At 45.0% G+C, this 20,678-nt stretch overlaps 1 protein-coding gene across 10 annotated transcripts in view; it reads left to right on the forward strand.

The window, feature by feature from the left end:
- The window catches only part of Cadm1 (cell adhesion molecule 1), a 326,958-nt gene extending 309,232 nt beyond the window's left edge, over positions 1 to 17,726 (forward strand). For 8 of the 10 annotated variants that reach the window (XM_048795866.1, XM_048795858.1, XM_015489852.2 and 5 more), the window contains 2 exons: positions 4,857 to 4,988; positions 6,983 to 9,544. In XM_048795866.1, coding sequence (XP_048651823.1) covers positions 4,857 to 4,988; positions 6,983 to 7,101 — 251 coding nt within the window. In that variant the 3' untranslated portion in view covers positions 7,102 to 9,544. Of the gene's footprint in view, positions 1 to 4,856; positions 4,989 to 6,982; positions 9,545 to 13,754 lie in introns of those variants that run through there. The other 2 variants (XM_015489851.2, XM_048795860.1) reach the window with 1 other exon arrangement.
- Positions 17,727 to 20,678: the final 2,952 nt, after the last annotated feature.

Consider the following 20,678-nt stretch of genomic DNA (forward strand, 5'->3'; position numbering starts at 1 on the left):
TTATCTTTAAGAGGAAACCCTTAGTAGTTTATAACTTATGAAAAGAATAAATACATGCATTTAAGAAGAGTGGTTCGCTCTTATCAAGTGAGCTAAATGTGCCTTAAAGCCTGCACCAGGAAGTCTGAAGAGTGATGAGCCAGTGTGGCATGGCTGCCGTGCGGTAGCTGTGTTTCACTGTGTACTACGGTATCACACTTCACTCCTCAGAGGTAGAAAAGTTGGTGTACTTTTGGTAAAAAGACTGCCCTTGGGCTCTGTATAACCTGGCTTCAGAGTGGGCAGGCTGTAGTCACAGTAAGGCTCCTGCCCAATGGACCGCTCTGTCAAAGTTCCTCCTTGCCAGAGGCTTATCTAATATATACTGGCCATTCCCTGGTTGTCTTTGAATCCCTGCTTTGGCTGCTCATGTTATGAGTCCCATGCCAGGTGGTAGAGTAGCCATAGAAACCAGGATCCTGTTCAGAGAGCCCTGCTGACCACAGGCAGCATGGTGGCCAAAGTGCTGTATTAAGGATAACTCTTGTCAAATGGTTTAAGGAGTGAAAGCAATCAGAAAAGAGAAGAGTCCCTTATGGGGAGGGTGAAGGAAACTGAAGTTCCAGTAGTAATCAATTTTCTTGTCAGGCCCTAGGGAACTACTGCCCCCAAAACTTCCCCCTCCATACTCCTTATTGCTCATGAAGAACGGATCAGGCCAGGTCAACTGGCCCAAGGTAAAGAAAGCTGAGCAGTGTGGGGCATCCCTCTTGGGAGTTTCTTTGAGGTATTTTTTTTCCCCTACAATTTCTAAGATGCTAAAGTGAGCCTGGGGTGGTTGAAACTATGACCCAAGCATTAGTAGCCAACTTAACATTCTGCAAGTGGCTTGTCAACTCTCACCTGAAGCCAAGTTGTTTCAGCTTTTTGCCAAAAGAAAAGCTAACTCACGAATACTAATCAGCTCATGATGTGTCTGTCACACTTAGAGCTGTAGAAGTGACTGCAGGATGGGACAGAACAGGCAGGAAGGTTGTACCAGAACTGAGAATTATCATGAACATCTCCCAGCATTTACGGTATCATCTAAGTCCAAATTATTCAACCACCAATTCTAATTCACTTGAAGTCACATGTGAGATGATTTGGAGGTGAGATTCTTAACTCCATGTGGACTGTGTTGTCCAAGCATGCTTGGTTCTTCGAGGCTGGAATATATATACCAAGCAGAACTACGGCTTCACTTCTCAGGATGATGGAGGCAGAGCTTAGACTCAGAATAGAGACACTCTTACACCTGCTACTAAGCAAGAGGTACAATGTAGCCTCTTAGGAAACAAGAAAACATGACTTTCTAAACCGAAGACACGTCCGTTTGCCAGAGGATCGGGCATGTTTAGAAGTGCTTTCCACTCCACACTTATTTTTCAGTTGAGAAGCTGGGGGCAGCTGTGGAGTCTGCCTCTGGATTCTTTGTCTGCCTGACTCAAAAAGGGAGTCTGAAATCTGGAGAGCAAGTTCCCAGAAAAGCCGCACTGACCAGGACCTTCATGAAAGGGTCTGCTTCCCCAGAGGAGCAAGTTCTTGCTGATGGCAAAGCCACAGCCTTTCTGCTTATGAGTAGTCTCTCCAGGAACTGGTCAGCTCTCCTCTTGAGAAGAAACAGGAAAGGTCAAGGGACCAATGGACTTTGTTGGAGACATGCTTCTCTGGTGGTCAATATTTCCTTCAGCCTCCGGTTTTCCACCTCCTCGGTCAGCACAGTTCCTTCTCTGTAGCATCATGGCTGTCATGTCATATCATAAGTGAGGCCCCGCCCACAGGTGGACACAGTTCTTCCCTGGTGGTAGGGAACCTGTCACCGGGCCTCCTTGAACCAGTCAGTGGCATTCTAAGGACCCTCACCATCCACACATGGAAATGAAGGGAGTGAGATGAGTCTGGAAACAGCTCTGCTCTTCATGGGGAGGACACACTGTGACAAGCACATATGAAGAGGCACAACTCCATTAATTCCTCGCACAGTAAACCCAGGAGGTGGGAGTGGGAGAGGGGAGAGGCGGTAAGGAGCACATAACTGGCAATTCTCCCTGTAAATTAAACATCGGTTACCTTCTGTGTCCGTTTGTAGTAATTGAAGGCAGGAAAAATGTCTTGGTGATTAACTGGTGGTAGTAAACTTTCTGATCAAAGTGAGTATCAGAAGATAGCTAGAGAGATTGCACTTATAAATAAGTATCTACAAAATATGTATGTCCTTGAGGGTGGGGAAAATAACTAGAATGTAGGTATTTAATTTGGGTTAAGTGCAGGGGGGAGTAATAGCATATTTAGCTCTAAGTTCATGGGCAGCAAAGGTCAAGTGAATAGTTTTGACTCAGAAAATTAATACCCTAGTGAGACATTTTTGGTTTTGTTTTCAGGAGATTATTTGTTTTTCTTTGTCCCAGACCTCGCATGCATACACACAGGTGTTCTTTCTCTCTTTGGCTGGCTCTTCTTAGACTTCTAGAATGATCATGTGCCTAGGCATAGGGGAAGCACTCTTTTAACAGTGGACAAGAGAGTGCCTTCCCACAAGCGGGTTACAGTGTTCTGTCTCGGGCAGCTTCCAGAAGTTCCTCTCAGTTCTCAGTCTTCCCGGGATGGGACCCCTCCTCACTTCTACCCTGTAGAGCGTCTTTCCTCAATATCATGGTATCACTTTGTCTTCCTCATGTAATTCTAAGGCAGACAGGGTTTGTTAAAAACACAAACTTCAATAGGTCTGAAGGTCACCGCAGCCGGACGTTAGTTAATTCTCATTCCCACAAGATCCCTACAGCTCCCTAAGGAGAGCACTACTGGCTGGCATTACTGTTACTTTTGACTCCCTGTGCACACTTTTGAATTTGTGCACGTCAGGTGCACGTCTCCAGTGTGTAAAGCACTCTTATCCAGCAGACACCTCAAATCCAGCAGCACCCCAAGGAGACTGCGCCTGTTCAACAAGCTGTTGTCTCTAGAAGGAAAAGAATTTCCGTGGCCAAGTTCTGCCTGCCTGAAAGGACTTTCAAGACAATGGAGGCTGTAGCATCTGTGATCAGCAGCACTTTCGGCTGAGAAGGGAGATTCCTCGCCACCACATTTCAAGTCGAGCTTATTAGACATGTTGCTGGAGGGGCTCGCACATCACGGAGCGGGCTAATTGGCTGCAGTGCTCTCTGCCTCCAACCCATCTCCATTCTCCAATTAAACTCCCATCATCCTGTTGTCCTGTGCGACCTGCTGCTGCCTCTGATTTGGCATTTCTTTTGGGTTTGGGATTTTGGTTTTTCTGTACTCCTTTCAAAGGTAACTTAATGAAACACTTTAAATACTCCCTTTTTTAATTTAAACTCTTTTAATTAAAGCACTTTTCATGGAACCCTCAGTCACGAGTTATTTCCCCACATCCTTCAGTACTTAATCTCCAAGCAGAATTGGAAATATCGATAGAAAGTGTAAATCATGCCCTCCTGCTGAAAGCGTTGTATCAGGTTTCGGCTCAAAAGAGCACCATTACCTTTAGCTGTCACGGATCTGTACACTTGATCGATAAACTTCAAATATTATTAGAGGTGGAGGCTTCAGAGATTTGCTCTGTTCTTTGGAGAGAGACAGAGATAAATCTTTCTTAGAAATTGACTTGAATTTGCACTCTCGGTCTTCCTGGTGAAATGCATTTCTCTTAGGCGTCCAGCAACTGCAAGGGGGACAGATTTATAGGCCATGTGCTTCTTGTACTGAAAGATTTAAATGGTAAATCCTTCACATATGACTTCACAAATCATGTAAAGTTAAAAGATTTTTACCGTTTCTGTTGCTGCTGTGCTTAAATTGTAAGGTACAGCTAGTAAATCATTTTAATGGAGGTGTCGTACTTGACTCAATAAAAAAAAGACAATGGTTTAGCTTCCACTCCAAAATGTTAATGTATTAATCAACGGGAGAATAATTGTTTTTTACTACATTATAAATCTCGGGTGCCATTAGGATTTCAGCAAGGGGTGATGTAGCCACGTTCCTAAATTAAAATTGTTTACACTGCCATACATCCATTCTGCATCGCCATAGCTCATTCTGGGTTCATTCTGGAGTTGTTCCCCAGCCAAACATGTCGTTCCTCAGTCGGAAGAAGACATCCTGAGGGAGGGATGCTTATAAAGGAAAATTAATTGCATCGTGAGGTGTTAAATAAATAAAATAAAAACCGTCTGTGGCAATGGACAATCATTCCTTGCTGTCTTTTTTGAAATAGGTTTTTAGGTTTTTAAATTGAGGTTTACTGCCTCATACATCCTAAATGTAGTAAGCAGGTCACTTGTCTCTGGTCTTATAATCCTTGTTTTATCTCCAGACTGCTGTGGCTTTTGAGCTCTTGCTTTTCCTGTGCTTACGCCATCAGGAAATAAGCCACTGGGCAGCTAGAGAAAGATACTCTGTCCTCCCCTCCACAGTTCCTGTGATTGCCTAAAGGTGCCATTCAGGGTGCTCTTAAATAGTTAGGTCTGCCTCCTTAATTAGGATCTGCAGCTGGATACAGATAGAGTGAACACCAAGACTAGGTCAGGACCGGATAGACTCCATCTCTCCCCTCCCTGCCTCCCTAAGCTTGTTCCACTTGCATTAGTGCTCCTGTGCTGCTTATAATGAAATTGCCTTGTGGGGAGAACAGATCAATTCAGTACTGGACAGGTCAGTCTGTTCACCCAGTGTAACTTGATCCATCTGGATTGTTCTTGCTGGCTCCTCCATTAAAAAAGAAGGTGATCTTCTGACCCTGGAGGCAGTGTGGCCAGGGCCTCTGGTGTCCTGTAATAAGCTCTACATCCCTATTCCTCTTCTGATTTCAACAGATTCTCGAGCAGGTGAAGAAGGCTCAATAAGGGCAGTGGATCACGCTGTGATTGGCGGCGTCGTGGCCGTGGTGGTGTTCGCCATGCTGTGCTTGCTCATCATTCTGGGGCGCTATTTTGCCAGACATAAAGGTAAGCAAGGTGCTTTGGCAGGCAGGAGCCACATGTCACCACCTCCCCTGCATTTGGGGACTTTACAAGGTTGTCCTTGATAGGCAATTTGGCATATGTGGCCGCACAGCCTTTCTGATTCTGAAACTGTTAGAGAAAAAAAGCAGAAATCTTAGCAGCTGCTGATTAGGACTCTGGGAGTTGATGAGGAACACTCCTTGATTTGGATTTTCTCTAAATATAAAGCTTTATAGAGTTGTTATTCTCCAATCCATAATTGGGGATAAAGTAAAAGCGATAAAGTAAGGGGCTGGTGTGCAAGGTGTGGTGTGACCCCCGAAGGACAGACGTGCAACAGCATACCCACCACCTGTCATGCTCCAGGAGGCGGGTAAACTAGCCCTGCTTGCTCACCCTGAACTCTGGGTAACCTGGTCACGAGCGCTCTAGAATACTTTCCTTGGTGTGATGTGCCCAGGTTAAAGAAAATCCTTTGCCTTAAAAGCCACATAAATATGTATTTTTAAAATTATCAGGGCAATTGATTTAAATTGCCATTAATCATCACACTTAGCAACTGTGCAGTCTGGATGGGCAATCATCTTTTCCAGTGCTCCTCCTCTCTGCCCCATGCTGCTCTGAGCCTCTTCTCCCCTCCTGGTAATTTATTCTTCCTTTTCTTTGTCGGCCCTTGTCTTTCTCGGTTGTTTTTCTCAAGCACTGGGCAATGAACTTGCAGGGCTTTCTAGGCGCTTGCATACTGCTTGATTGTAACCTGGGTTTGGGGAAAGTCCCTTGAGCACAGCAGTGGAGGTTCAAGGTACTTGACAACCGCCTTTAGGATACGAAGTGTCCGTCTCAAGCATAGAACAATTTGGGACTCTCAGAGCTATCTGGCTGAGAACTCCGGCCTCTCAGTGTTTAGCTTGACAGAGCCAGGGAGGTTAGGCCAGGGAGCAGGGCTGAGTCTGAGCAGCAATGTTGGAGGACCAGGGGAAGAGGGCGTGTGCGTCACTACAGACCAAGAGAGGATACCGGAGGGAAGCACTTGACCACCCGCTTTCTCAGTTCGTCACTTTGAAAACCAGAAAATATGGCAAAATGTTTCAGCCTTTTTAAATACAAATAAGTGTGCAGGGATATGGTGTACTGTGGGAGGAGGCCTATTGATTGTGCCAGGCAATTTAAGTTCTACCTACATACTATACTGAGGTGCAGTCCTTGTCTTTCTCCATGTAAACTCTTGGGCTTTGGTGATACGAGTGTCACCAACTCTGTAACGTTCTGTCTTGTCATTATAAAGTGGCTGTGCCAATTAGCAAATCCATGAATCCGGGTCCGGGCTAGAGTTACATGATGAGAGAGAATCACTTGTTCATGGAGACAGATCCGAAGCCCTTGATTCCAGCCGTAACAATGTCAAATTATTTCTCAATCTGGAACCCCCCCTCTGAAATGGAAGGCATAGGAAAATAAAACCTATACGTGCAAGTTGAAGCACATTCTCACCTATGGATAGTCAATGATGATTCATGAAGCCAGGAGACTGTTGTGCAAACAGACAATTGGAGATGACAGTAGAAGCGTCATCGGGGCCCTAATTCATTTATTGGCTAATTGCTCTTCCTTGCTTTGGTCTTTAACCACGTGCGTGCACATCTCTTGTCATTGGTCCTTGGTGTTTACTGTTTACGCGTTAGTCAGCAGCTCTCCAGCTTTCTGCATTTTAGCTCCCACTCACGTCTTCTTCTGCTGACATCCTCTGGTCATAATCACTGCTCTAATGTCTCATTTGCTGAATTATATCGCAGCGGTTCAGTTGGAGTGGTGCCTTTGGAACCCCCGGATCCCCATTTGTCTCACCCGCCTCGCTCTCTTCTTCCAATTGTTTTTTCCCCCTCTGCTGCCTGCACACCACTTCGGCTGATGATGGCCATAAAGCAAGTTGCCATCTCTGTACCACTTTACACAGAGGCCATCAGACAGTCACGGTGCTTTACCCCTTCATCTTTCAGGTACATACTTCACTCATGAAGCCAAAGGAGCCGATGACGCAGCAGACGCAGACACAGCTATAATCAATGCAGAAGGAGGACAGAACAACTCCGAAGAAAAGAAAGAGTACTTCATCTAGATCAGCCTTTTTGTTTCAATGAGGTGTCCAACTGGCCCTATTTAGATGATAAAGAGACAGTGATATTGGAACTTGCGAGAAACTCGTGTGTTTTTTATGAATGGGTGGAAAAGTGCGAGACTGGGAAGGCTTGGGATTTGCTGTGTAAAAAATGTTCTTTGAAAAGTACACTCTGCTGTTTGACACCTCTTTTTATTTGTTTGTTTGTGTTTTTTATTTTTATTTCTTCCTACCAAGTCAAACTTGGGTACTTGGATTTAGTTTCAGTAGATTGCAGAAAATTCTGTGCCTTGTTTTTTTGTTTGTTTGTTGCTTTTTTTTTTTTTTTCCTTCTTCTTTTCCTTCGTGAGCATTTTTTTTTTTTTCCCAAATGAGTTTTGGATTTTTTTCCAAAATCTCCCATTTTGGAATTTACCTGCTGGGATTCCTTAAACTCTTTTCCTCCCCATTTTTGTTACTGTTTTTACTTTGATTTACTTTTGAGGTAACTGCTTTCAGTTCCAAATTCAGTTTCCTAAAAGGAGAACCAGCACAGTTTAGATTTCATAGTTCAGAATTTAGTGTATCCATAATGCATTCTTCTCTGTTGTCGTAAAGATTTGGGTGAACAAACAATGAAAACTCTTTGCTGCTGCCCATGTTTCAAATACTTAGAGCAGTGAAGACTAGAAAATTAGACTGTGATTCAGAAAATGTTCTGTTTGCTGTGGAACTACATTACTGTACAGGGTTATCTGCAAGTGAGGTGTGTCACAATGAGATTGAATCTGTCTTTAATTCTGTGTCTGTAGACGGCTCAGTATAGATACCCCACGCTGTCCAGAAAGGTTTGGGGCAGAAAGGATTCCTCCTTTCTCAGTGCCCTAAATAGACCCGACAGGTGAGGAGGTCTGTTCCTTTTATAGAAGTGGACAAATTTGAGTTGCCACAGGAGGGGAAGTAGGGAGGGGGGAAAGACAGTTCTGCTCTGGTTATTTCTGTTCCAAATGATTCCATCCACCTTTCCCAATCGGCCTTACTTCTCACTAATTTGTAGGAAAAAGCAAGTCCGCGTGTTGTGCGAATGACTGAATGGGACAGGTTTTTTTTTTTTTTCCTTTGTGCTTAGTTAGGAAGGCAGTAGGATGTGGCCTGCATGTACTGTATATTACAGATATTTGTCATGCTGGGATTTCCAACTCAAATCCGTGTGAAACTTTCATTCCTTCAGATTTGGCTTAACAAAGGCAGGAGGTGCAAAAGAAGGGCCGGTATTGTTCTCACACTGGTCTGCTGTCGATCTCAGTTCTCGAAAGGTCAGAGCAGAGGTGGAAAAACAGCATGTAGGGATTTTCAGTTACTTAATCAAAACTCAAATGTGAGTGTTTTTATCTTTTTACCTTTCATACACTAGCCTTGGCCTCTTTCCTCAGCCTTAAGAACCATCTGCCAAAAAATTACTGATCTCGCATGATGGCAGCCATACTGCATAGCTACTCAAATAAGTTACCTTAAACATATCTTAGATGGGGAGCCTTGGGAAAAGGTAGAGGAGTCAAGTTACCATTTACATTTTTTTAAAGCGATGTGGGGGTTTTCACTGAAATGCCTAGGAAATCTAGAAGTAGTCCTGAAGGACGCAAAGGAAACTCTTACCATATGTTTTGGTAAGGCTCCAGACTCCAGATAACAGTCCCTATGGAAAGATGGCATCAAAAAAAGATAGATCTATATATATATATATATATAAATATATATTATATAACATTTTCAGTGAGTAATTTTGGATTTTGCAAGGTGCATTTTTACTATTGTTACATTATGTGGAAAACTTATGCTGATTTATTTAAGGGGAAAAAAGTGTCAACTCTTTGTTATTTGAAAGCGTGTTTATTTTTCTTGTCTTTATTTTAACCTTTGATAGAACCATTGCAATATGGGGGCCTTTTGGGAACGGACTGGTATGTAAAAGAAAATCCATTATCGAGCAGCATCTTGTTTACCCCTCTCCTATCCCTAGGCACTTAATCAAGACAAAAAGCCACAACGAACATCCCTTTTTCAATGAATTTTATAATGTGCAGCTCTATTCCGAGCCCTTAGCACCCATTCTGACCATAGTGTAACCATATCAAAGGGTGAGAACCATTTAGCATGTTGTTGAAAGATTTTTTCAGTTGTTCTTTTTAGAAAAAAACAAAACAAAACAAAAACAAAAAAAATAAAAAAACAAAAAACACTACCATTGCTCACAGAATTGGCATCTCATTTTCGGGACCTCCCATCTTTCTGTTTTGAAAAGTGTACAGTAGTGCAGTGTTCCTGATGTAACTTTATGGCTTACAATGTTGACATGTCTCAGGTTCATGTGTTTCGATTGGTGTTTTCCGTCTCAGGTAGATTGCAAAGTGTAGGCCCCACACATTGGAAAAAAATAATAAAAGCAAAAACAGGAAATTATGGATTTTAGTTGTATATTGGTTAATGTATTTTTTCTTAAGTATACAGTGCACTGTTTGAAATGTATTGTTGAGTATTACTTTGTACAGGTTGATCACTTTTTTTAGAGTGAAGAAAGAACAAACTTGTTTTTTTGTGTTTTTTAAAGGAATATAAAATAATGAAGGATGTATAATTGATGCCAAATAAGCTTGTTCTTTAGTCACACCAACGTCTTACTTTTCCCTCTAGGCCAGTTCTGTTTTTAAGGTGTACATGGACAATGTTACAGTGTAAGAAACTCCATATCCATATGTTCCCATTCGCATTTTGTATTGGTTCATGTATACCATTTTTACAAAAAAAAAGAAAAAAAAAAGAAGTACTATAAAATATCTGTCTTCTTAATAAAAAAAAATTAATGTTACAAAGTGATCCTTTCATCTCTTTATGAACTTCTTATGGACGCCTCAGCCTCTGGTCCCAGCTTCCTCCTTAGGACCCAGTGTGGGGACCCAAGCTGGCGGTATGAGCCAGGAGTGGCTGCCGGCCGGGTTTCTTGGAATTGCATCCTCTCTCCTCTGCTCATCCTTCCTGTCCTTATCCTTTTCTCCCCTCTCTGTGGACAGGTGAGCCAGGTGCCTGGCTGAACGGAGGCGCCTCCAGATGGACTTGGTGATCTGTGCAGGTGTGCGGGACGCAGCGGTGGCAGCCAGGGACAGACGCTCCTGTGGATCCGCCTCCCACCCTCCCTCCCCTCTTTCACCCACCACCCCACCAACTCCCCTGTGTTGCCTGCTCCACCTGTCTCTTATTTGGGGATTTCGTGTCTTAACGATTCATTCTGCCTCCTTCATCTAAAGTTCTCTCTCCTTTCACAAAAGCAGTGCGAGCTGCCGAGAAGTGATGTGGCTGCCTGCGGAAGATTATTCTCACTTGTGTTTAGGTTGCTAGGACTTCCAGGCCTGGGTGACAGCAGCATCCAATCTGTCGTCATCATCCTTGCCTTGCAGGCTGAAGTAAGCAATGACTACACACACACAGTCATGGTGTCTAATCTTACAAATGAGCAGATAAGATCTAACCAGCCCCTAAGTGCCCTCTCCCACCAGCCGTGGTTGAGTCCCCCTTTTCTCTCTTAGTCAGATAATGGGGAAGGCTCTGCTCTGACAGAAAAGGTAAGCTCCAGAAAAGGGAAAGGCTGTGTCCGTCACTTCTTCTTAAAACCTGGCCTGGTCCTTTGCCTTCATTAAAAAAAAAAAAAAAAAGCAGATATGCAATTATTGACCACCTGCTATATATCAGGCATAGTGAGGGGTATTCTGAAGCGGTTTCCAGAGTATAGTCAAGAGCTGGATCTTAATAAGGACAGTTTAGCAAAGAAGGAAATAAGTCAAAGGTGCAGAGGGCAGTAAGCCTAGCCAGCCTGATCATGTGTGTGGCAAAATGGGTGAAATCACCCATGTGTGGAGGGTGGAATTAGCCCTGTGGCTGTCCTCAAAGTCCAGGCAGAGGTGCTGAGATCAGTGGCCTGTCCAGCCTTTGCCAAAGGAAAGAGAGCACAAATTGATCATAACTCCATACAGAGACACACGTGAGTGATTTAGGGTAGCAAGCAGGAATATGCAGGCTAGAGTGAGCCTGCCTGGGTTTAAATCCCTACCCCATGATTGATTAGCTTTGAAACTTAAGCAAGTTCCCCAACCAACCCACCTTGGTCTCCTATCCGTAAGGTAAGATCAGCAGTCACAGTCTGGGTGGGAGGGTATCAGTGATAGAGCACATGCTTAGCATGCAGGAGGCCCTGGGTTCAATTCTCAGCATCAATGGGGGGGAAAAGATAAGTGATCAGTGCTTAGGAAATGTTCATCATAATGTAGGATAAAGGCAAGTGGGGATTAAACATAGAAACTTCCACATGGCTGTGGGTAGTTACTACTTAGAGGGAACTATTTGGACTCATATGTATGGACATATCATACCCTTATGAACCTTGTCATAGAATGTTTAACGATCCCTTTCCTGTCACTATTCATTAGTAGTCATTCCAAGCCATGAGGCGTGTATTAGGTGTAAAGTCTTCATCAGTCTTCCCCTTGCCTGTAGCATGAGGCTCCAGATTCAGCTACAACCTGCAGAGAAGGGACCCCAGAAGTCCTCTGCACTGAGGCAGACATGAGGTGGCAATTTGCTGCACATTTACCATTTGAGTCCACCAGGCATACAAATGAGAAGGTGCCAGAAGCAGCACACGTCAGTAGGAACTTGATAAGTAATCTGGTCCTTCATTTAGTATGAGAGTGAAAATGGTTCCCACTTCCTCCAGAGAGTTCACAAATATTTTGGCCTGGTTGCATTCTTCAAATACATCAACAGGAACCCTAAGGTGATATGTGGGTGTTAATTGGTGCAATCTTTCACTGTCCTCCTTCTACTTGAAATGTTGTTCTTGTAGTGCTATGGATTTGCTCCGTGGAGAAATGTCCCTTTGATTTTGTCATCCAGAACCTTAAGGCAACCACACAGTCATCAAGTGACAAGTAGAAAGACCTTCCTTAAATGAAGCATTTGTATTGGGTTAAAAATTTTTTTTTTGCCTCAGACAAAAAAATCTATGAATACACAGATTTAGTCAGAAGAACCAGCAGCCAAACTCCTTCAGAATGAAATTAGTGTTCACAGCCTCACATACATAGTTTGGAAATATTTCCAAAAAGAAGCACTTGGAGTCCTGACCTGCCATGCAGATAAAGGGAAAGGGGCTCTTGACTGACATCCAAATGGCCTTATGGCCAATATATGAAACTGAGTGGTAGGCACAGTGTGACCTCTCCTCCAAGTTGATTAAAGGGAGCTAGTCAAACACCTAGTTGTCTGCATCACAGTCTGCAGGGGCTGCCAATTCCGTATTTCAAACCTTGACATTTGTAAGCCCATCCTCAATATGGGCAGCTTTCAGCGTGGCCTTGAAGAAATGAGCCATTCAGCTCTGAGTTTAGCACCCTTGGTTCCATCACTCTCAAGGATCTGCTAGAACAGCATACTTGTTAACCCTCCTGGGGAATGATGACATTTTTAGTAATGGCCAAGCAAAGCCATAAGGTAACGTTGTTATCGTATACTATAAGGGGCCTTCAGAATGAGGTATGATGTGTCAGAAAAATTCAAACCATACTCCTAACCTTATTTGTGTTCATCTCAAAATGTTAAAATGTGCTTCTGATAGAGCTGTGGGGTTCAATGCCCCCAGCACACCGCCACATTATTGCAGGTGGTAGGAAGAGGGCAATAGCACAAGGGTAATGTGAGCACTCCAAAAGTGAGACCTGAATGCAGGAATCTTCTCTGTTTTCAAGTCTTCCAATCCAGTACATAGGGAGCTGCATCTGTTTTTATTTCTTATGTTTTGATGTTTCATTCCACGTGAGCATAAAATGTGCACTGCCCCTGGTGGTCAGAGAGAGAAACTACAACTCAAGCTTTACATATTTAAATATGAAACTCATTCCAAGGAGGAACCTGACTTCAAGTCTACTTATTTTCTCTCACCTGCAGGCATACCCACCCTGGCCTCCCGTTTTACTCTCTCCTAATCCTTTGAAGTGTTGATCTGGGGAGTAGGACCACTACTGAGGGGCAAATCAACACATGCTCTAGGCCAGGGACTTTTCTAGGTGCCCTCCAAACATGTACTGGCTCACAGTCATATTTCAGATGTGCCCGCCTTAAATCTTCCTTAAGTGCTATCTTCTCAGGTTAATTAATCACCAGGCTTAAACTTGCTGTTACCAGCAGGAAGTCCATCCTGAAGTCAGCAATGTTACGATTGCATCTTCTAATACTGTTTATCCTGCATTAGTGTTTACTTAGGGGGAAAATTGATCCGTAATTGATATTTCAGTCTTCCAGAGCTGGTGTTGGAAGAGCCTAATGCAAGCCTTTAATAGCAAGCAAATATTTAAATCCCTTAATGGTTGCTGAATATTGAAATGTGTGACTTTATTACTCTTTTTGGTTTGTTTTTTCTGTAGTTGTGTATTTCATCGTTTAAACTTGCAACGGATGCTGGCAGGCTCGAGTCTAGCTAATCCACAAAAGCTGTTTGCCCAGACACAGCAGCCCTGATTAAAAAGTATTGCTATGGAAGGGAATCTTCTGCACTAATCAGTCTCTGTTAGCTAGTGACGAAATTACTATCCATCTCTCTCTCTCTCTCTTTCTCTCCCTCTCTCTAGGCCTGTTTTCTCTAACCTCCTCTCCCAGAATAAAGTGATGGGGGCAGCTCTAGTGTTGCAATTAGGAGCATGAATCTTTTATCGTTTGGACAAGGAAGGGAAAATGCCATTACTGTCAACTGAAATGTCCTACTTGGGTTTTTTGCTCCTACTTCCCTGCCAAAGCCCATCGCTGCTGCTGAAAGTGTATAACATTCACAGCTGTTCTTGATGGCTTGATTCTTAACGCAGCCAGAAATGTAGCCCGGGAGATGCTTAAGACAGTTTATGGAAAATAATAGATTTCCTTGCAGAGACAACAATGCATCGAGAAGGGCCTGGAGTCACGTTAGACCCAGCCAAGATCACCAATTTTCTCCCTTTCTGGCTTCAGTTACAAAGCGTTTTGCTAAAACATGCAGGCCCTCTTGAATTCTCTGTGTTTTCCCGGTTGGTTTCTATCAGCACCCACAAGTCTCTGGCTATGGCGCCCTTTGTCTCACCACTCACCCGCAGCAGCTGTGAGATCTGAGAAGAAGCAGTGTCTACAGAAGCAGAGAAGAAAGAAGTTTCCTGAATGGAGAAAGACTCCTGGGAAAGCTGGCTGATGAGAGCCGAGACTGGGCCCACCAGCCCGGGTGCTCCAGAGACGGACGGCCATGTTGGAGACCACCACTTCCACCCCACACGAGGGTGGGATCCTTCTCCGTGTGGCATCCCTGAGTGGCCATCAGGAATGCCAAGAAATGGTGTAGTTAGTTCTGCTAGCTTTAGCTGTGCAGCCCCATCGCCATACCCTGGCTCTCAACCAGGCCTTCAGTTAGGAACCTCTGGGAGTGACATTCTCTTTGGCAGTTCCAGAGGGAGTAGCTCTCAGCCACAAATGCTGGGAAGGCTGCAAGAATGAAGCCACCACAGGGTTGCAGCTTTCAGACTGTGTAAACAAATGCATGTCAAAGCCATGTGTCTCCCAAATCGTGCCTGGAAGTAAAGGTGGAGGGCACCGCTGGCCTGGCTGGCAGGCACCGACCACATCTTTCTCCCTTTTGCTCTAGTTTGCAGCCGCAAGCGCCCCCAGCCAAGTGCCACCACTCCCCCACTGTTTTCAGTCTCAGCTTCTCCTAAATGGAAACCATTAATCATACTAAATTGTGCAATGATTCCATGATAGGGAGAATGCTGATGGCAAAAATCATTCTCCTTTGTTGTGCCAGGCAGGCAAAAGGCAGAAGTATTAGCTCATGGCCCTGCCTGGCTCCTTGCAAATGCTGACCATGTGTTTGCCCACGCAGCTGCCTCTGTGCGCACGGCTTATTTTAGCATCCGTCTAAGGCACCCCAACTGTTGACAGAAAACAAGGCGCCCAGCCACCTCTTCCTTATTCAGAGGACTGCCGGGAAGACTGGGAACTGCGGGCACCATCCCCCCCACAGTCTTTTCCATCTCAAGGTGCCCCGATTGGGGGTGGGCTGATGTGGGACTCACGTGGAAATCTCCCAGCAGCACATGGGGTGAGCTGGTAAGGTAAGCTGCGCCCCACACACTGCCGCAGGGCTGCAGGAGGAGCCAGGTGTGGGCACCAAGGAGGCTCTCTGCCTTTCAGAATTTGATGTCTGCTTCGCTTTCGACAAGCCTCTTTGTAAGCCACCCCTTCTGAATTAGAATCATTTTCCAAAAGCTCTTAAGCTATGATTAATGCCAGGGCTGTTTTTAACAATCATCCTGCCAGTCTTAAGCTGTAGTCATTTTCAATAATTTGGAGTGCTCAAAGGCAAGCCAGGAGTTTGTTGACAACAAAACCCATAAGAGCACAGCCAGGCAGCCACAAAAGATGGAAAAGCAAAGGGACCATTTGGGCTTAGCTGGCTTTCTACTCCCAGAGTTTCACCACTAAAAGTTTGATTGAACGCTCACAATGCATTAAGGATCCGACTGTGAACATGGCTTGGCGAGGGCTGCCAGCCTGGCTTTTGTGTGAACAAATGAGCAGCATGTTTGGAGGGCTCCTGGTTTATTTATGGACATGTGTGCCTCATTCATGCCGTCCCCAAACCAGAGCGCCCTCGTTTGTCTTCCCTTTGCCAACATCCAAGATCAAGAAAGAAATGTGGTTGCTTTGCTTTGGGGCTATTTACTTCCCATGAATGCTGAGCGAGTCCCTGGCCAAGATTTGGGAATCCTGTGCCATGGATGGCCCTGGCCACTGCCCCACCATGTGTATTAAACTAACGTTCTCTTTTTAATCTTGGCAATTTCATGCTATAGTATTCATCTCTTTGAAAAGCCCAAACTGAAGGAAGTTAAAGTTTGAGATGTCCATGATCACACATTTCCCTAGACTCAGGTTCAGATGGCACTTATTTCTAGCTCATTACTTCCTCTGGTAGGAAAGGGTCAGCTCTGGGTGACGGGAGTATAACCCAATGAATTTGCTGTGATTGATAGATATTTGTGTTGCAATTCACCCCTGCCGCCACACTAGCTATTATGGAGGGTGTGTTGCTGCCCAGGGAGAATATAGACTCCTGGTTATAGCTGGGAGCTCTCATTAGCTGACTTCCAATAAACTCCCTTCAACCATGATTCACAATAGGATCGCCAGTCCCGGTATGGCCTTGGAGGTATCTATTGTGCTGCCTCTCAGTGGGCTTCAAGCCCCTTTCTTCTGAGACAGAACAGATTTCTAGTGGCTGGCCTCAGAGTCATGTTCTGGTCTTGGCTAGGGCTGCCCCAAAAGAATATCATAATCTCCCAGTGACTCCCTCACTATCCACCTCAGAGTTTTGCTGGGTTTCCATGGCAACTTTAAGGGCGCCTGTCTAGCATGGCATCTGTTTTAGGGTCAAGAGGCTTTGGAGAAGTGAAAAGCTTCCTCCGAACGCCCCTCTTCCCTATGTTCCTTTCTCACTTAAGAGCACCATCAGCCTCCCACACTGCAGACCCCATTGTCATTCTTGACCCCTCCCTCTCCCTCATCTTTAGCTTCCAGCTGGCTACCAGTTCCTGCCCACTGCCCCTGAATCCTTCTCAGACTTGACCCAACTCATCATTTCCACATGACTTGCCTCATCCAAGCCCTTTACCTTCAACCAAAGGAATGTACCAGCCTCTCTCCAGGCTTCCTGTTCGTCTCCCCCCAGGCCCATCATCCATCCTAAACTGAAGCACATTGGGTCCCTCCCTCCTCAGAAACCACTCTTAGTTGACCTCCACCTGCAGAGTAAATCAGACTCTCACAACCTGCCATCAACCTAGCTTGGCCTTTCCATCTCACCCTGCGATCCCCACCACTTAAGCCCCAGCCCTGTCCCACCCTGAACTCCCCAAGTTCACACCTCTGTGCCTTGGAATATTCAGGGGATATCTTCCTCCCTTGAGGCTGATTCAGGTTGCTTCTCTGTGCTTTCTCCATCCCTCATACTTACCTCAATTTGTGTCCTTATCTCATATCTGAACTGTTTGTTTACCCTTCTGTCTCCCTCAATAAAACAGTAAATTCCTTGAGAGCAGAGACTGCATCCGATCCAGCTCTGTCTGTATCTCTGAAGCCAAGTGCAGTATCTGGCCCTGTGCTCAATAAATTATTGAATAATAAGAGAATTCTTTTTTTTTTTCCCCTCTGGTTGGATTAGCTTTTCATCTCTCCATTTCTTTCCTGGAAATAGCCTGGTAAGATCTGCTCTCTTCTTCCCAACTAGCAATTGTAAAATTTCTCAAACTCCCTCTGCCTGTGTGGCTAAATTTTTGTGTGGTTTGGTTTTGATTTTGTTTCTTCCTGTCTGTGGTCACCATTGTTTTTTCTTGCACCTCCCTCCTCTCTCTCTCAAGGCTGTTTTATCCATTAAGGTCAATAAGTACAGTGCCTATGTCCTGTAAACATTTCCAGGCTGGTGAATATACTTGAGACCTGGAAAGAAAAAAAAAAAAAAAAGGATCTCCAAGTACAGAGAAGACAGGAAAACTCAAATCAAATTTATTAAATGTTTAATTAAATATCTACAAAACCATAATATTGTCAACCAACCAGCAAACGGCAACCAAACTGATAAATAATCAGGTATAAAGTGTTTCTAGTGTGGAAATGCAAGGTACCTGTCAGTGTGGGTGGGATTGAGCCTCTGTAAATAGAGGTTCTAAATCCTGCAAAGGTTTCAAAACAGTCCTGCCTGTCCTCTCCTCTTCCCTTCCCTTCTCTCCCTCCTCTCCTCTGAACCTTGCACTCCCACTCTGTGCATATAGACCAGGTTTTGGAGGGAGCCAGTTCAGGAAAGGAGCAGACCTGCCAGGTGGGCAGAGTACACCTGCTTTAGGAGCCATCACCTCCTCCTGGAATGCTGACACTCTGCAAGAATCTGACAGATGCTGGGGGAGGGGGCAGGGGGAAGGGATTCCGAAGGGAAAGCTGAGCTGCCCCTAATCTCCATAGACTTTTCAGTAGCTACTGATTGTCCCTGGTTCTGCAGAAGCAGTCTGTAGAGACATCTGACCTGCACACTCGGCTTCCAATCTGTACAGCAAATTGTCAGAGTGGACATCCTGGGCTTTGGAGGGCAGGTGACTTCTCTGCCCTGCTGCTGCTTTCTGGCTTTGGGTTTTTGTTTTGGTGCGTGGGAGGGGGGTGGGCTGGTAGTGATGAGCTGGACTCCAGGAGCCAGTATTCATGAGTAGTGTTTCCAGCTGTGCCTCTGATTCAGCCGGTGACCTTGGGCAAATCGCTTCCTCCCTGGGCCTGCTCTCCATCTATAAGAGCCTCAATCCCAAATTGTTTCAAGTTATTTGTTTGTAAAGTACTTTGACATCTCAGATCCGAGGCCCGGTAAAGAGCAAAAAATACTGTTGCTGTTATAGTGCATTTAAAACCCCAGATAAAATGCATTGCTTGCTCTTGAGTTGAAAATTTAAAAGCTGTAATAATTGATAACTAACTCAACTGTTGCTTTATGGTGTCTTAGCCATCCTGGGATCATCCCATTTTTGCCCTTTTTCTTTAAAAATAAATAAAGGCTCTTTTGTGAAGAATGGCTTTCATTTGGTAAATAATTTTGACTGGCGTAATTACTTCTGTGACTTTTCTTAACAACTTCTCAGCGGCACAAGCCCGGCCCCCACCACAGCCATCTCTCCCCGGTGCTCTGTAAAGTAATTGTGCAATTAGGAAGAAGTGGCCGGAGCATTGCGTTTCTCTATATTTTAAGTTGGGAGTCTGACTTGACTCCCCACTTGCCGGAGTGGGTGAGCCAGCCTGTTATTAAAAAAACAATTATGCTGTTAAAAAATCAGGAGCTCCACAAGTGAAGAGCATCGATTGGCAAGAGCTGGTCAGTTATCACCAGAAGGTCCCTTGACAACACACTAATAGGTTTTTCTGAAGATCCAATCAAATTTTCTAGGCAGAGGCTTGAGGTGTTCCACATGGGATAATGCTTGTCCTGGGCGGTATTGATTTCAGAGTGTGGCTCTCTCCTCTCCCCTCTTACTGGCTCACCCTTTTCTGCTGCGGTTACTTTTTTTTTTCCCCCTGTAATAAAGACTTGAGCTTTGTATTCCATGTTCCCCGTGTGATGGGGGAGAATGGAGCCTCAGAAGCTCCTCTGCCCTTGACTACGGCCTCCCTGCACTAGCTCTTTGGTTACTCTATCCTTACAGAAGACTGCAGCCTCTGCTTCTCCCTGACCTTGTGGATTTTATTCCAGCCCAGACAGCAGCAGCCCCTCTCAGAAGAGTCTCAGACAGTCTGCTGGGGGAGGGAATGAAGCTAAAAGTCACAGAGGTTTCCAGCAATCCCCCACTCACAGCCAACACCAAGGGAACCCTGGGGGCAAGGAGAGGGAGCTGGCCCATGCACATGTGTGGGGGTGGGGCGGGGGCTGGGAAGGACACAGGGCTTCCAGATACTTGAACAGTTTACTTGACAAGGGTGTCAGATCAAAGGAATACAGGAGCCCAGGGATCCAGCCCACCCTCTGCTAGACAAATTTTGTTCCTTGACATTGAGTTGCGTCTTCTCAAAGAAAGGGATTCAATAGACCACTGGACTGGTAAGAGGTAAAGGAAACATCCCCAGGAAACCCAGTAACTGCTACTCTCCCCTGTGCTGTTTGGGCCCAGCCACTCCCACCAGCATCCCTGTACTTCCCTAGGGACCCCCGCACAGACTCTTAGACCACTAGTCTGGGGTTCACCTCACCCACCAACCTCTTCTGGAATCTTGCCATTCAAGGCTCTCCACAGTGCAGGACTCTGCAGCAGGTCTTTGTTCCCACAGTCTCCCTCATTCCTCTAGCCCACCCTTTCAAAAATCATGGACTTTGATATCAGTAGGTCTGGGTTCAAATCACACTTAATAAAAGTCAACTTGGGACAAGTCTCTGAGCTTTTTTTTTTTTTTTTTTTTTTTTTTTTNTTTTTTTTTTTTTTTTTTGGCTCCACAACCAGGCTGCTAGTGCTGTGAGCAGCAGGGTCATATCTTACACTTGTCTTGGATTCCCCACAGCCCGACAATATGCTGAGCACACAGTGGCTACTCCATAACTCCTTGACTTCCCTGGATATTTATTGTCATACAATTTTTAGTCTGTAGCACTTCCCACCTAGGAAGAGACTTAAATGGAATCTGTAGCTTTGGTTTAGTTCATCCAATCATAGAATATAGAATGTCAGATCTGCCAAGCACCCCAGAGCTCGTCCAGTCCAACCCCCTCATTTTACAGACCTCGATTGCACGCAGCCTCACAGAGGAGTACCAAATACCAGCCGCGGAGATGTTAGTTCCTGACCCCCACCATCCCCCAGCCGAGACACAGGAGCCAAGTTAACAAGGGAAGTTCTCCTTACCCTCACCTGGCAGCAGCTGCAAGGCTGTGATTCTCAGGATTCTCAGAACGTGGGCACAGGAACTGCTGGGGGACAAGAGCACAGAGCTCAATAAAATGCAAATTCTCGGGC

The sequence above is a fragment of the Marmota marmota genome, unplaced genomic scaffold, assembly GCF_001458135.2.
Source record: "Marmota marmota marmota unplaced genomic scaffold, marMar, whole genome shotgun sequence".
Taxonomy (NCBI): domain Eukaryota; kingdom Metazoa; phylum Chordata; class Mammalia; order Rodentia; family Sciuridae; genus Marmota; species Marmota marmota.